This window comes from Colius striatus, chromosome 1 (assembly GCF_028858725.1).
Source record: "Colius striatus isolate bColStr4 chromosome 1, bColStr4.1.hap1, whole genome shotgun sequence".
Classification (NCBI taxonomy): domain Eukaryota; kingdom Metazoa; phylum Chordata; class Aves; order Coliiformes; family Coliidae; genus Colius; species Colius striatus.
Window position 1 is genome coordinate 61971900 of NC_084759.1, and position 16302 is coordinate 61988201.

Below are 16302 nucleotides of genomic sequence, written 5' to 3' on the forward strand. Positions count from 1 at the left end.
TGCAATAAAGTATGATGATTGCCGGTATTAGTCACTTTTATGACATCCATATGCAAATGCTGTTTATGTTAGTATGCTACAACGGGAAGGAATTTGGAAAACCACTGCTCTAGGCCATGCTGTTTGAATTCTGAGATGGCAAAATTAATGGGCTAGCAAAAAATCTGCACAGTTGGAAATCTTTCTGAAAGTGCAGAACACTAGGTTGGGCTTTTTTTTTCTGCTTGTGGAATCACTCAAGCTTAAATATTTTCCTAAGACATTCCTTTGTGAAAATGGACTGCCCTGGGTTATACCTACGTTCTGTAGGCAGAGAGACAAGTTGTCCCATGGAGACTGAATCTTTGCAAGCTGTGACCACACCGTGCAATGCAGTCACTTAGAGATGTTTGTTAATAATGCTTTTATTATTTTTGCCATTAAATGCTGAAAAACTCCTGCCACAGATCAGAACACCATTGTGAGATGCATTATGTAAACATAGAACAAGAAGACAGCTCTTGGCCCAAAAAGAGTACCACTTAAGATGAGGACAAGAGATAATATATAGACAAAATATACAGTGAGACAGCCTTATCAGCAAGATGAACAGAGGATTTTGCACACCATAAATCCTCTCTAAGCTTCACAGTCAAGAAAAATTTGAGAGAGGAGTCTGAAGGAGCAACACTGAAGCAGATATCCAGACGGTTTTGAAGCATTCATCACAACAGTGAAAAACAGAGCACCATGGAAGCAAATGAGGAAAATTGACAAACTGTATTGGCATGGCTGACTGATCAAAGACAAGGCTTAATCTTTCAGTAGCAAATAAAAGACGATAGGTAGAGACAGTAATGAGTAATCAAAGGTTTGCAAGTAAGGCCAAGTTATGTGAGCTCTACAAAACAGAAAAAGGCTTCAGAGAGGAAGAAAGAAGTGGCAGCAGGTGAGCACTCTGGATGATTACAAATGAGGCAGGTCTGCATTTATTAAGAATGCAAGAAGGATGCAGCCATAATCAGGGTAAGAGATGATGAGAGCTTGATCTTTGTGACTGCTCAGTGATTACGTTTGGCCAAAGACTAGACAGGACTGCCAACCATGTGGGTGGGTGGATGGATGGATGGATGGATGGATGGAGCCAGGCATGAGGATGTGATTCCCATTGGCAATGTCTTTATTACTTGCCATAAAGTAAATAGATCCCTCTTTAAGCAGGGACCAAACAGGATCAATGAGATGACCATAAGGAAACCTGTCATTAAGCTTTACTTTCCCCACCACCAGCAAGGGTCTCCCTCCTTCTGCAGGGTTGCTTTCACTGCAAGGAACAGTAACACAAGGCAGAGCTGCCTCTTCCCTCTGTGTCCTCCCCTTAGCCATGGGGTAAGAGTAGAGTATCTCCAGCATGAGTCCACCGCTGCCAGAATGCTTTGACGCCTCTTCTGCTTTGTTCCAATGTTGGCAGAAAAACTGTGGTATGGAAAACATCTATTATGGAAACCTCTCTCATGAAATTTCCTGTCAATTTGATTCAATTGTGTCTAAACAGATCGGAACACTTCAAAGTCAGATTTAGAGCAGGACACTCCCTCCAGCCTTACTTAAACCGAGGCTAATATTATTAACCTTTCTTATGGAGTACCTAGTGCTGCTTTGTCATAAAATTATAACAATAAAATAACTAGATAAATCGAGGGACAACCAGGAGGCAGAGGAATTTGCTTGTACAAAGCCTTGTACTCCTTACCTCGCCACTTTGGCGTCACAGCTTAGAGTGCAGCTCAGCAGCAGCATTGCCTGTGGACTATCTGTGGGTGAGGCTTGCTGCCCTGGTCATGTTTTCCTGCAATGAGTGTGAGATGCCACATGTACTCCTTTCCCATCTTCCCACTTTCTGCCCTGTATCAGTATGGATATTCATGTGGCTATGCAATAAAAGTAATGATGGAACACATAAATGATCTTAAAGGTCTTTTCCAACAGAAATAATATGACTGGAAAGTAAAAAAAAACCACGATGGCTTAAACAAGTAGCTTTCAACAGGGTGAGTTCTCTGATCCATCTCAGTGTGCAGTCACAAGTCTAGTAGTCCAGGAACAAGTAAGGCAGAAGGCACACAGAGTCACAGAGTCATAGAATTGTTTCATGTAGTCACAGATGCGGGAAAAGCAGGACAATCTCTTTGGCAGCAGCCCTTGCTTTTGCCAGATTAAAATAACACCAGTATCCCATCCAAAAATGGTGCAGCAGAACATAAAATAAACAACGCCCGGTCTACTTTGTAAAGGAACAAAATAAGCAAAAACAAGGAATCCTCTGTAATTTCTTCTGCAGAACAGACTAAACAAAAGGGGGTAAGCCTTCACGAATCCTGTGTGTTCTATATAAAATCTGGAGAAGAGGGAGATCCCTAAATTAATTACTATTATCTCCTGTTTCTGATTTTTGTTTTTAATTTGCTTGTACCGACTCGTCTTCTAGTCTTTTGAAATTGGTTTTCTCAACTTTCAGCTAATAAAATGTTAAAGCACTTGAGACTTAGAATCATAGAATCATTGAGGCTGAAAAAGACCCTTAAGACTATTGAGACCAACTCTAAAGCTAACACTGCCAAGTCCACCAATAACTCACATCTGACAGTTCTGTCTTGCTCCTCAGACACTGATTCCTGAAATAGTGTGAACCTCAGGGCAAAGCAAGTCATTTTTACCACAAGGATCTGGCCATCCTCTTCAGTCAAGGGCGAGTGCTGGGAACTAGCTGGGCAATATGAGCCTGAGGCAGATGTTGGAAAGCACAGCAAGTTCTACTTAAACATCTGGTTTTGGCATAGCTAATGACATTTTTAAGCTAAAAATCAACTTCATATTTTTGTTGTTTGAAGCATGCATTCAGCACACATATGCACTCCTGGTTCTCTTTACACCTAGAATACAGACAGTCGAACCATTCCAGGATCTGCCACAATAAGAAGTAAGGAGAGAGAGAGAAACAACTCATTACTTCAGTCTATCAGGAAACTATTATTCTTGAAACTACTTCTCTTTGAAAGCTTCAAGGGTCAAGCTCAGGTACATTTTCTGACTCTTCACCATGGTAGAATAATATTGATGTGATATGCAATTTTCTGAAAACAGAGATCAGAAGGGGCTCTAACAGGCACCTCCTGCTAAATAATTTATGGAGTCACTGACATAAACTGTCCATCCTGTCCCTCTGATGGAGGTCATCTTGCCCAGTACAGGCACAGCAAAGGATAATGTGTGCTTCCACCTCTTCCAGGTCCCTTCAGATGCTTGGATTTTAATGTTGAACTCACTTTTCTTTGGCATTCTCAGCACCAGTGTAGAGGCTGACACACAGAAACATTTTTCCCTTTGCTCAGAGGGCTGTGACCACTAGTAGTGGGGCAGAGAAGACAAACAGTTTGCCAGGAGCATCTCCCAGATCCCACGTCCCCTCTCTCTGTGCCTACATTTGGACTGAAGATCTCTGAGAGTTATAGGGCACCAGGAAAGTTCCCCAGGAAGGAAGCTAATTAAGATATGTGACATGCTCTAACAAGGACACAAGGAAACAAGATCAGGAATATCTGTTTGAGAAATAATGAAATCCTTTAGGATTTTATCTTTAATTAACTGCTAGACAAATCGTGTATCTGTTGACACAGAGCTTCTTAATATACATTCATGCATTAGCTCTAGGTAAGTGAGACTGAAACATACTTTCTTTTCTAAAGGAAACAGATTCCAGGAATTCAGCAGTGCTGAAGCAATCTTTAGAAGCTGTCAGAGGTGATCAATGGCTGGAAAAGACAAAAGTCCTGTTCTCATGCCCTCTCTAGAGAGTGCAGATTACTGGTGATGCGCTCTAGAGCTGCCCCAGGGTCCTGGGAGAATTGGGTATGCTCAATGGGGAATGGTAATTTCTAGCCCTCAGAAACCTGTGCTGCTGTGGAAAGATTTCACTCCAATGCCTAAGTGCTATGAGGCTACCAAGCACTGTGGGCAAGTCCAAAATGTTTGCTGCACAGGCAAAAGCTAAACTTCAGTAATGCGCTATTTAGTTGGTCCCTCTGAGTAGATACAAGGCCAAAGGGACTGATGCTTTAACTGAGGTGTTTTTCCGCTTGAAACACTGCAAGACCATGTGAAAGGGTAGTAAAGAGTGTACCTAAACCTCACTAAGATTTGCTATACCTGTGTCTAAGCATTGCCAAAATCTTAATCATTCAGGCACCTTGTTGGTTTTGAAGGACATAAAGGACATTAAGGTTCCTTAGCAAAATCACAACAAACATTGCTAAGTATGTAACAGACAGGTACTTCTGGAAGTCTATAAATATTGTCTATAGCATCAAAGAATTGACTTGAAGGTTGACACTCTTCACAGGTGAAATGGCAGCTTTTACATGCAAAGAGAAACATGGGCCTTTCCCTTTCACACTATAAAGATTCACAACAGACTCACAGCCTGGGCAACCATAGAAGACAAGGTTCTTTAGGCTAGAGCTGGCAGCTCTTCCTTCCTTTCCTAATCAATGAAGAGAAACAGACTCTTCTACAATTAGTCTCATCTGACATGTTTTAGATGTTTCCATTAAGCAGCAATGCCCATTTCTCTCTGTACATGCACCTGGTTGTCTCTCTTGATGGGTATCCGGGCAATTAGCTCAGAAGTGGAGGTCTATTTGACATTGGTCAGATGAACTGTACCTCAGGGTCTCACCAAGGATTTGGAAGAGTATTTCCCAGTTCAAAAGTGGTACTGGGAGAAACTCTTGTTCCTTTGCTGCTGCTTGTTAGTGTGACTCACAATTAGGACTACTCATTGGCAGATGCCTCTTCACTTACCATCAAACTGAAAATTTAGAAGCTTAAAAGAGAGAGTGGAAAAAAAGGACAAAGAACAGTGGAGAGAAAGAAAAGACTAAAATGAAGGAAAGGCAAGATGCAACAATTTGTGAAGACATTTTATTCTCTCTGTCCAGAGAAGTTCAGGGGTTATCAGTAATGCTTGTTTTGTAACAAAAGAACAAAAACTCAAAGAACAACTCCTCTGAGAAGCGGCTGATGGAGGTGGGGATGTTTAGCCTAGAGAAGAAAAGGCTGAGAGGAGACATGATCACTCTCTAAACTACCTGTAGTGAGGTGGGGTTCAGTCTCTCCAGTAATGAATGACAGGACAAGAGAAAATGGGTTCAGGTTGCACCAGGGTACATTTAAATTGGACCTTAGGAAGACCTTTTTTACCTAGAGTGTTGTTAAGCATTGGAATAGCCTGTCTGGGGAGGTGGTGGAGTCACCATCCCTAGAGATATTTAAAAGATGAAGTGCTGAGAACATCGCTTAGTTTAGTGATGAGCTCGTCAGCGTGAGATTAGTGGTTGGACTCGATGATCTTAAACTTCTTTTCCAACTGGAATGATTCTATGATTCTAGATGACAAGCGATAGGACAAGAGAAAACAGCCTCAAGTTGTGCCAGGGAAGGTTTAGGCTGTCAATTAGGAAAAATTTTTTCACTGAAGGGGTTGTCAGGTGAGGGAGAGGCCTACCCAGGGAAGCAGTGGAGTCACAGTCCCTGGAGGTATTTAGATGTGTAGATGAGGTCTAGTGGTGGATGTGCTAGTGGTGGATGTGCCAGTGGTTGGACTCAGTGATCTTAAAGCTTTTTTCCAAACTAAACAACTATATGTAAAGAGCAATTCTGGTATAATGACAAGAGAACGTAAACTTTGAGGCAGATGCCAAAACTCAGCATAGAAATGACAAAAAATAAGACAGAAATGCACCTAGGACCGAAAAACCTCACGTGTTCAAGCACAAGCATAGTTCTGCAGAACTGGAGGTAAAGGGAAGGGCTGATGGTAGTGCTGGAAAATGAAGCACATGAGTATCCAGTCAGCTTGCAGTGGGAAGGATGATAAACAGGATTTTACAGGGGAAATGCTGGAAATCCTAAGTGGATCATGGCTAGAGATCAAAGTCTTTTTATCATTTAAAGAGTAAAAGTCAGTCCATCTTACTTAGGTACCTAACTTGCACTTAAATTTTTGGTACTTAGGAGGCAGAGCCTCAAAAATGCCCTGTGCAGGTATGAAAATGATATATATGCTTTTGAAAGACTCATGAAATGGGCTTATTTGCCAAGGTTTTGTGCTTAAGCTGGCTGAGCCGGAAACCTTCTATAAATAACTCCAGTGAGTTATTTTTACAAAATAAAATCTAGGAAATTCAGATGTTACTCATCATGGAGGGCGGGTAGGCAAGATATTCCTGAATGTTACAGCTGGCCAATTTCTGGTTTAACAGTCCCAGAAACAATAAGAGATAATAACAATTTGGATGTGGTTTTGATTAATAGAAAGATTGGTCATAACATATAAATCCGAATAACTTAATCATGAGTTCATTTGTGTGAAAGTAGGCAGGAGGACAAGCAAGAGAAGACCTGTAACTAAAACTGTCTGTTCCCAAAAGGCAAATTTTCACAGCCTTCAGCTCTGTCTAAATTTACGTGCTGGATCTCACTGTGGCTCAGCAGAGATTTCATGATTGTCTGGGCTGGAGGATGACTCAAACATGACAGCATTCCCACCTATCTCTGTATGCAGGCTTCCCCTCTGTGGCATCCCCCAAGATGAACTTTGGAGGAACATGTTCTGACACAGAAAACAGAAAGCAATCCTGCACTGACATGTCCAGACATAGCCTGAAGGGAGTAAGTGATTAGAAAAGGTTTAGGGAGCTGAGGAGCTCAGCTAATCTAACATACAGGAAAACTGACATTTAAGTCAAAAGGTGATGATGCAGCTCAGTTTTGTATCCTGAAGATGGAGGAAAATCTTATAAAGTCTACATGAACGATCACCTTATGAGAGGTGCTAGAAATTATCAGAAAATATGAAAGAAAATACTTAAAAGTAAAATTAAATAATAATGAAAAAATTGTCCAAAGTCATACTAATATACACTTTACATAGAAAATTAAAACAAAGAGCAAAAGGGAAAATAAGAAATTAAGCATTTATATAGAAAAGATGAGCCAGTGATTAAAAACGTGTGTGTGTATATATTTTTATATATATAAAATTATTTAATGTATACTTAATCTCCTTCTCCCTTCTGACTGTTAATACTCTTCCAGACTGACATCATAGTTATTTGAACTTTGTATGTGTGCAACAGTACTTTAAATCAATAAGTTTTATTCATGGATTGATATGAAAGTATTAGTAGGCATACAGATTCATACTGAGGTCCCTCTTGCAGCCTCCAATACAACCTCTGCATGTTTTAGTTTGAATGTGAAACATGGAAACTGTATTTATACCCCATTCACGTAGAAATCTGATACCAAAAAGTATCTTGGAATATTCTACTATGTTCTATGACTGAGGAAAACAAGCAGGAGCAACTTTTTAGAAACTATGGAGGTGCAGGAATGAAAGTCTTAAAACAATCTAATTGCAAAATTTGAAAATGCATATCAATACAGCTTTTCAACAGAAATTAGTTGAACATCTCTTAGATCTTACATTATTGTCAGCTTTACAAGGTTCTTATTCCATTTTTATCTAACACACAAAAGGAGAGAGAACAGAAAAAAAAGTCAATTCTGATGTTAATGGGTATAATTCTTAACTCATTAGTGTTACACCTACTTACTACTGGGATGAATTTGCTCCTCTGATATTTAGTAAGTCAGTTTTTTTATAACCATCTCCATTAATTTCCTTCTACCCACCTTTCAAAAGCCTCCATTTTTATTAGCATTAAATGATATTAGCAAGGCTAAAATGAACCATTTTGTCAGTCCTTAAAAACAGAGATCGTATGTTCTTTTTGCAAAGGGTGCCAAACACACATTACTACCTAATGACTGTCTAATGTTCCTTTTTATTTTTTTTTTTTGAAGGATTTAACAAAGGATACTCTGAAAGGTGCAGAGAACACACATATATATATATAAATGACGGGTCAGCCATGAAGGTTGAATTCATTATGAGACTCCCATAGGGACCCATCTGTCCTGCAGCTGAAGGGAGCAACTGAATGGACTGAAGAGAGAGACAACAGACAAGAAGTGGACAGACCAACAAGTATTTGTTGATGTGTTTGAAAATGGTCAAAACCTCTATAAGAGGTTTCAAGAATGTAACTGTGATGACTGTCACTGAGGATACCGGGATATTTGGAAACAGCTAAGGTGGGAATTGGTATACAGACCAAAAAAAAAAACCAAACCCAAACCACTCCCCCCAAAAAAATCCTAAATCTGCCATCTAGACTGAATGCCAGACTGGGGGCCACACTGCTATGAAAATGTTGAAGAATCTCAAAGTTAAACAGGTCTATATGCTGGGCTATGGAAAAGACTTCGTCCTTTCCAGAGCAGCTTGCTGAATCTCCTCCTGGAAACTTTCGAGTTTTCAGATTAACTCAACACACAAACACACACATAGAGACACAAAACCCTCAACCATTTACTCTCCTCTGCAGGCTAGCTAAAGGTTACCCTCAGCAAAGTATGTAGTTAGGCAGTTAAGGACAAACTCAGGCAGGTAGATGCGTCTGTGGCACTAATGAACACAACTGGGATTCTGGAAAATAGGCTCAGGTTCCCCTGTAGGGGTTAAGCTGGTTTAGGCAGATTGGTACAGCAAGAAGTTGTTAAATGTGGTGCTCTGCAAAGCTACTTTTGGAATGAAAAAATCATTATTTTCTTTAAGAAATGCATTTGGGTTTGGATGTAATTTTCCTTTTTTTCGATTTTGACTGAGCTCTTTTTAAACACTGACTTGCAAGAATTCTTTTCCCCTGGGTCATCAGGGAGTCTTATGGATCTGTGCTACAGGGCACTGAAACCATCAACTCTGCCCATTCTCCTCCCCCCTCTTTCTCCTAGACCTCCTTTCCACCTTTTTCTCTTTCTGACTGTGAAGAACAGGAGAAGATCTCCATTACCCTGCTTCACTGCTCTGTAAAAATAATTTTAAAACTCCTAATATTACTTAATCATGGCTTTCAGTGCCCCTGCTGCCATAGAACATTATAACAATGGTCTGGCACTTCATCAATTGTAATTTGCTGATATTACAGTCACAGTAGTGCTCAACACAATTGCCTTCCTTGCTCCACCACCGACTTGTCAAGCTTCTTGATCTCGGTCAATACTTCTTTGCACAGGGGGCTGCAGTCACAAGTTTTGGTCTAACTGCTCAGCTTTTTGAATTTTCAGTTCCTGTCCATTTGAGCAGGATGCATCCCTCCACATACTTGGCACACCATTGCCCTCAGATTCAACTCCCAGACACTTAAATCTATTAGGACACACTTTACTTTTCATTGTTCTCAATTTTACACGTAGCAGCACAACACTTGCAACTTCCAAACAGATATGACAGCAGCTATTAAGAATGAAGGAGTTAGCCTGAAGACAGTAGAATAAAATAAAACTTAGTTAGGACTTTGAATTCCTTGCAGGTGCCAAACTCCTCCCAGCAATAATATGACTTCAAACCATGCAGATTATTAATAAGATGTTTATTTCAGGACGGAAGGCACCTTGAGAATCAATTTGATTATGTTATGTTTTTCTGTAGACAAACTGAAACGTAAATTATCAGCCCAAATGACTTCTACTGGAGATGAAGGACGGTAACAAAATAAGAAAAAAAAACAGTGCAAACTCTCCCTGACAGAACATATTGTGTGTGACTCACTGTAAAACTAATCATTGTGAGCTGCAAATATTTATTCCTTGTACGACTGTAGCTTCGCCGAGGTTGGGACAGAGATGACGTTACAGAGGCAGGAAAAAGCCTCTCTGCAGAGAGCTGTCAGACACAGTGAGCATACAAGCACCCTTGCTGGACACTTGCAGGGAATAAAGCATAAAACCCGTGCCACATTACACTTACATGGCTACATGGACAGCTGCACACAATGCTGAGAAACAGACTTTCTAAAACACTGTAGGGAGCAGATACGTTTTGATGGTTTTGGCTAGTGTTTTGTGACACTGCTTGGAGACACCACAGTCTGGCTCTAAAAAGTTGCCCTGCCAGGCTTCCTTTTCTGAAGCGGACCACTTTCAAATTCAGTAAGCACAGGGTGGAAAGAAGATGAAGGACATAGGGAGATGCTGCAAGTTTTTACATGGGCCAGCTGACAAGCCCAAGAGCTGTGAGGCCAGTGGGGTCTTGACAAGGAACTTGTCACTCAGTGGGGCTTGAGTACACCCCTCCTTACCACCCTGCTGTGGCTCATGCCTGCAAATGCTTTGTAACAGAGCATTTGCAAAAGTCTTTTTTGCAGTCATCTGTGTGAGGTGTATGGCAGAGCTTTGCCAGGACGATCTCACCAAAGGAGGATCATGACAAGGGTTATAAACCCTGTTTTTAGCTCTAGCATGCTCAGCTTTGTGATCCTTGAGGTGACTGGTTTCTTTTCTAGTACTCTGGCTACCATAACAAGGGCAAGAGCCCTTGCCGGGGCCGTGGGAACAGCTGGGGACGTGATAGCCTACCATTAGAGATGGAATTCGCTCCATCCAGAGTGCAGAGTTTTCAATGCCATGCAAAATCCCATGCACTTGGCTGATCGGCTCACACAAGTGGAAGGCTACTGTGAAAGTTAAGCTTTGCTTATTCTGCAGGTTTTGCCAAGATTTTGAAAACCACTTAATGGACTTGGACAGGCTCAAGGAGTGTTTTTAGATTCAAGTGCTACTTGTTTAATGGATTTATTTTATAAACATTGGCACTGAGATTTTCAAAACTTCTTTGGGATTTGGCCTGCTGGTTCGTCTTAATTTTAAATGTAAAGTAACATCTGAAGCTGGCAACAGCAACATAATTGTATACCACCAACAGTTGCATAAGCTCATCTCATATTCAGAGCAAGGCCTCCATCCACCAGGATGTGGATGAAATAGGTGGCTGATGTTTTTGCCTGTGGGATCATTTCCCTTTGGCTTTACAAAATACGGCACAGTTATTATGCCCATGTTACCCAAGTATCTCACTTGAAAATAATCCAGATTTCAGATTTCTATTTGTGCATGTATACATACACAAACACAGACATAAGTGCATAAAGTTGTATTTACTTTACAGACATGTATGTCTGTGTATGAATGTGTATGCACACACACATTCCTACTATGTGCATCCTTCTCCCCTGCTGTCGGCTAGCTGGCTGCTGGCATTTCTTTAGAAACTTCCAGCACTGCTGTTGTGACTCTGCACAGCATTACCTCCTGCTCCTCCGTGGCCACCAGGATGTGTTAGTGCTTGGAGAACTTCACCTCGAGCCCTTTGCCCTGCAAGAGCAGCAGTTAAGGAGAACAGGTACCTAGGGACGGGTGAGGGATCAGGATGCTGTATGGTCTGTAGGCAGTGCAAGCACTTACAGCCTGCAGGCAAAACTAGAGCTGGGGAAAGGTTGTGGGGTGCAATGGTAGGTGGCTACGCAGAGGTCTCCAATGCACTCTTTCCTTCTGCAGCTAAGTTCAGGACAGTAACCTTGCACTTCCCCAGGACAAAGAAAGAGAAGAGAAAAAGGACGAAATCTGGGAGAAGCCCAGCTTTCTCATTTAATCACAACAAACTGAAAATGTGCTAGATGTTCAGAACTAGTCATTAACTTACTCGAGGCAGCTGGTTTCCCAATAACAGCTCCTACACATTCTGGTTTTAATATTATTGTTCTTGTCAACTGTGGAAACGCAATGTATATTAATGATGGTTTATTCCAAATTGGTCATTGTCGGAGTTAATAATTAGGTAGTCAGGCACTAATTATCTCTATTTTGTCTCAAATCATTAACTAAGAAATCTGGAGAAGTGATTTCAGAGGCAGGCACCAGAGCCACACAGAGTAGGATGAGCTCTGCTGTGGGCACAAGAGATGTTTCACTCTGGGGAGCAACACCAGCCCACGCCTGGGATCAGAGTCAGGGAGATACTGCTGTATGTATTGGGTGTGGAGTAGCAGTATCTCAAAAAAATACATACATGTGTGATGCCCATTTGTTCTTTGCATTCCTGGTTCACTCAAGAAGGAGGAAAGCTCCTTGAAGGCATCACATGGAACCTGGACAACAGAGCTGCTCAAGGAAGGCCACCATGGACCACCACTACTGGCTGCAGCTTTTCTCCTGAGCAGCATCTGACCAAGCGGTGGGAAGAAGTGGTACAATGGGTCTGCTTGGAGGATGCAAAGTCTCAGCATGTACTCTAAAATAAACCTTCCATGGAAATGACCACAGGAAAGTGCTCAGGACAAAGATGGTTCCAGTACACAGGAAACAAGGGACCTTGGGCACATAGGTGGAACTGCCTGAGCTCCTGCTGGGGCAAGGGCACCTAGAGGACCCCTCAAAGGTCTGTGCTTCTCATGGCTGAGCCTGCACTGCTGCTCCTCATCAGTCAGCAGCACTCACCTTTCCTCAGGTGCATGCAAGATACTCTGACTACAACCATCCTCCACAATTTTCCCTACCTATTGTGGAATCATAAAATCATTTCATCTGGAAAAGACCTTTAAGATCATCGAGTCCAACCAATAACCTCACACTAACAAACCCATCACTAAACCATGTCCCTCAGCACCTCATCTATGCATCTTTTGAACATCTCTAGGGATGGGGGCTCTATCACCTCCCTGGGCAGCCCATTCCGATGTTTAATAATCCTCTTAGTGAAAAAGCTCCAATCTAAACCTCCCTTGGCACAACCTGAGCCCATTTCCTCTTTTTCTATCATTCATTAAAGGTGGGAGGAGACAGATCTCCACCTTGCTGCAACTTCCTTTCAGATAGTGAATGAGATTACACCAGAAACACTACAAGTGAAACCTTCAACGGTAGCTCAGGGAATACATTTGGACAGCCACTTTAAACTGAAGGAAGTGTATCCTCACAGTGCCTTAGGGGACAGCCACCAAAAAATTACCTTTTCAGGTATAATGGCATCTTTCTCGTTTAAGAATTTTCAAGGTTATCCTGCCCTTATGCCAAAAGACCACAAGACATCAAGACTAGCACCCATCACCACCTGTAATGAACTTACCTCCACATAGAGGATAGGGAAAATGCCAATCTTGTCACCCAGCATTCCCTCTGCCCAGTTGTCATCTACCCTCCTGATGACCGTCAAAATTTCATCCTAAAATCAGAATACACAAAATATATAATCAGATTTTTTCATCAGAAAGATACCAGGTTTTACTTACTCACATAACAGCTTAGGGAGAGAGTACACAGAGGAAGCCATAAGCCAGGAAAAAAATGTTTCCTGAATCTCTGGCCCAGCATCCCAAAACAGGCATCCTATCCATAGTGCATTGAAGCACCCTGCAGACTGCTGCAGCTCATGTCAGCTGCCAGCAGCTCTGAGGGCCTGGGCACAGTGGGTGGAAATTAGGTAACTGCTGGCTTCACTGCAAGAACTGAGAGAACATTTTAACCAGCAGGTCACTTATAACCCAAAGGTGAAAACTCTGTAGCACAAAGCTGACCCCATGCATCTGAGAGCCCACCACAGCACTTGGCCACTCCAAAAAGATAAGTCAAAGGGAAGCACTGGTAGAGCACAAGTGGTCCTGTAAACACTTCCAGCAAGGAGCAAAAGGTATGGCATAAAGGTGCTCAGCAACCAACCTGCACTGCTGATGTGTTGAATGTTAGTTTTCTTTTTAAATAAAAACATTAGGAGGTAAAAGTGCAAAGCAGGTAAAAAGCCAAGGATAATGTAATTAAAAACAATTCACATTCAAATGTTGGATCAGTTCAGTTTAGTCACAAGTTGGTTTCCTAAAACCAATGGCATTTTACCATTTTATTTAGACTAAAGGATTTTTGAAAAACTTCAACTGTTGATAAACTTTTTAATGAATAATAAAACAGGGGAATAAGCAAAATGCAAAGATTCATATTGCTCAAAGTTTCTCTTGATAGAGTTAAAACCTACACCATAACAGTCATTGCAAAAGCTCTGGTGTCTAGAACCAAACCCTGAGTTTTCCAGTCTGAGCTGGTCAACTTATCAAAAGATTTCTATTGTAATGCAACCACATTGTCATACCAAACCCAGCCTTGAGCCCACTACACTTACTGTAAAGGCTGTGGAAGGCAGCCCTCTCTGAAGGCACTGCCTGCAAGTTCAGATCTCCCATGGCCAGAGGAAAGGAGGGGGCTGAGAGAACCTGCAAAGCGATGTTTGCTGAGATGCCATTAATTCTCTCCTGGCATCCAATCTCCTTCCATTGCTGTGCAGAAGTTTATAAAAAAGAAGAAAATATTTTCCTCCAGAAAGCTAAGACAGAGTTCTCTGCCATTCTCACTTGTATTTCCACTGCTCACTCTAGGAAAATAAGAGCTCCATCTGTCACCCTCCATGTAACAAGCTATCCATGTTAACTGGTCAAGTGATAGGAACTGGGGTTTACTTTCAGACGCTTCTCTCATAGAAAAAGAAAAAAAACCCCACAAATTCCTGACCCAGGATGTTCAGATCATGGATTTATGTTGATAGAAAATGACCAGAACAGGAATGTGATGTGATATTCTTTGCAGTTTCCGAACATGTGCATTTTGAACACGTGCACTTAGAAATAGTTTAAATATTTCCTTTGAATTATTCATCTGAATGATCCATTAGGGGAAACAGCCACAGACTGAGTCTTTCAGCTATTTATTACAGCTGGAAGGATGCAAAAAGAATTTGTGCATTTAATTTCCTGAAGAAACAGATAGCATTCCCTTCCAAAGCCCTGTCTGCACAGATCATTTTTTGATCTGTGTAAAGAGCTGACAGTAACGCGCCTCTGCAAAGTTTCCACATGTTCTTACAAAAGACCGATTATCATAAATTTAGAATCTAGGTAAAGGGGGTAAATGAGGAAAATAAAAGACTGCATAGCTTCAAGAACCTGCCATGAGTGTTCCTACGTTCTGTATTTGTTCAGCTGTTTTCTTCAAAGGCTTTTAAAAAACCCAGAATGTGATGGGTAAACGCTTAAACTACATGTTTTTATACACATGTATAACCTTATGTGTGTCTGGACATATGTATGCATATGTATGTGTAAGAGTATGTGTGTGTATATATTTAAGATAGGAACTTAAAAACTTTTGAACTGTAAAAGCTCAGAAGCAGTCACCTAGACTTTGAGACACTGTGTCATCCCCAACCCTGGAGCAGGCTGGACAAGTAGCTGTCAGGAAAGGTTTATCCTGTGTTGAGTCTACTTGAGGATGGGACAGGCAATGGATGGTGACCTCTGAAGATCCCTCCCAACTTTACCTTCTGTGAATCTATGGAATTGGGAAATGTTTCCACACATCGATCTTATCTCGACTCTGTCAAGTCTGGCTGTGGTCATATATGGGAAAACCAGATAGCTGCAGATCCTGAGATACACTGACATTCAAAATGCGTGTCTTTGTGGGACAGCAAAGTGCAAATCCTTGACAGTGCTTTCCATTAAAGAATTCATTTTCAGAAGGGTGTTGAAAATCTCCAGGAATTACAGCAAATCCCAAAACATCTTTTGAAATTCTTTATTAACAGAAAATTTCTTTGAATTCACAGCCCACAACATCATTCAATACATTGGGCTGGTGAAAGCTTCAACACGAACTATTTTAGTACCTTAAATTAGTTGCATAGCTGTGCTACTTATAAATTCCTAGAAAGGTTCCCCAAAGGATCATGAATAGTAAAGAGCCACAGATCTCTTGGCATACCACTTCAGCTTTCTGAACTTCACTATTTCACATGCACTAAATTGATTTCCAGGCAGCATAAAGGAATCCAAGCTTCAAATCTCATTTCAAAAGCCAGTGGTATCCACTGTAGTTTGAAAAAGATATCTCATGATTTTTTTAATGCCTGTTGCTAAAATCTCTAATTATTTCCTCTCTCCTACTTGTTCAAGTCTCCCTCAATTCATCAGGACTGGGCAGCCCTGTGACAGGCATGTAGGACCTGCAGTTCCAGTTTATAACCATTATCAGAAAGGCAGTCAAAGATAAATCACTTAAAAAGCAATCTGATTGACAGAGAAATGAAGCCTTTTGCTGAGAAAACAGCACAAAATTGCGTCCAATAACAGTCATGATTCACAGCCTGATTCTAACTCTAGTCATTAACGGCCATTAACGAAGCGATACAAAGCAGATGCGCCCACTATTCTGCAGAGATAACAACTCCATCCAGAGCACGGAGGAGATCTTAGGGTTGGCAGGATGGCACTGCGTTTTGCTCGCCGTGCCCAGTAAAAACACTTGCCAGCTGGCATGAGGATC

General features: G+C 41.4%; 1 protein-coding gene across 1 annotated transcript in view; it reads right to left on the bottom strand.

Moving 5' to 3' along the window:
* SH3RF3 (SH3 domain containing ring finger 3) overlaps positions 1 to 16302 on the bottom strand; it is a 258831-nt gene that overhangs the window by 77218 nt on the left and 165311 nt on the right. The window contains exon 3 of the mRNA XM_061997231.1: positions 13064 to 13159. Within this exon, the coding sequence (XP_061853215.1) occupies positions 13064 to 13159 (96 nt within the window). The remainder of the gene's footprint in view (positions 1 to 13063; positions 13160 to 16302) is intronic.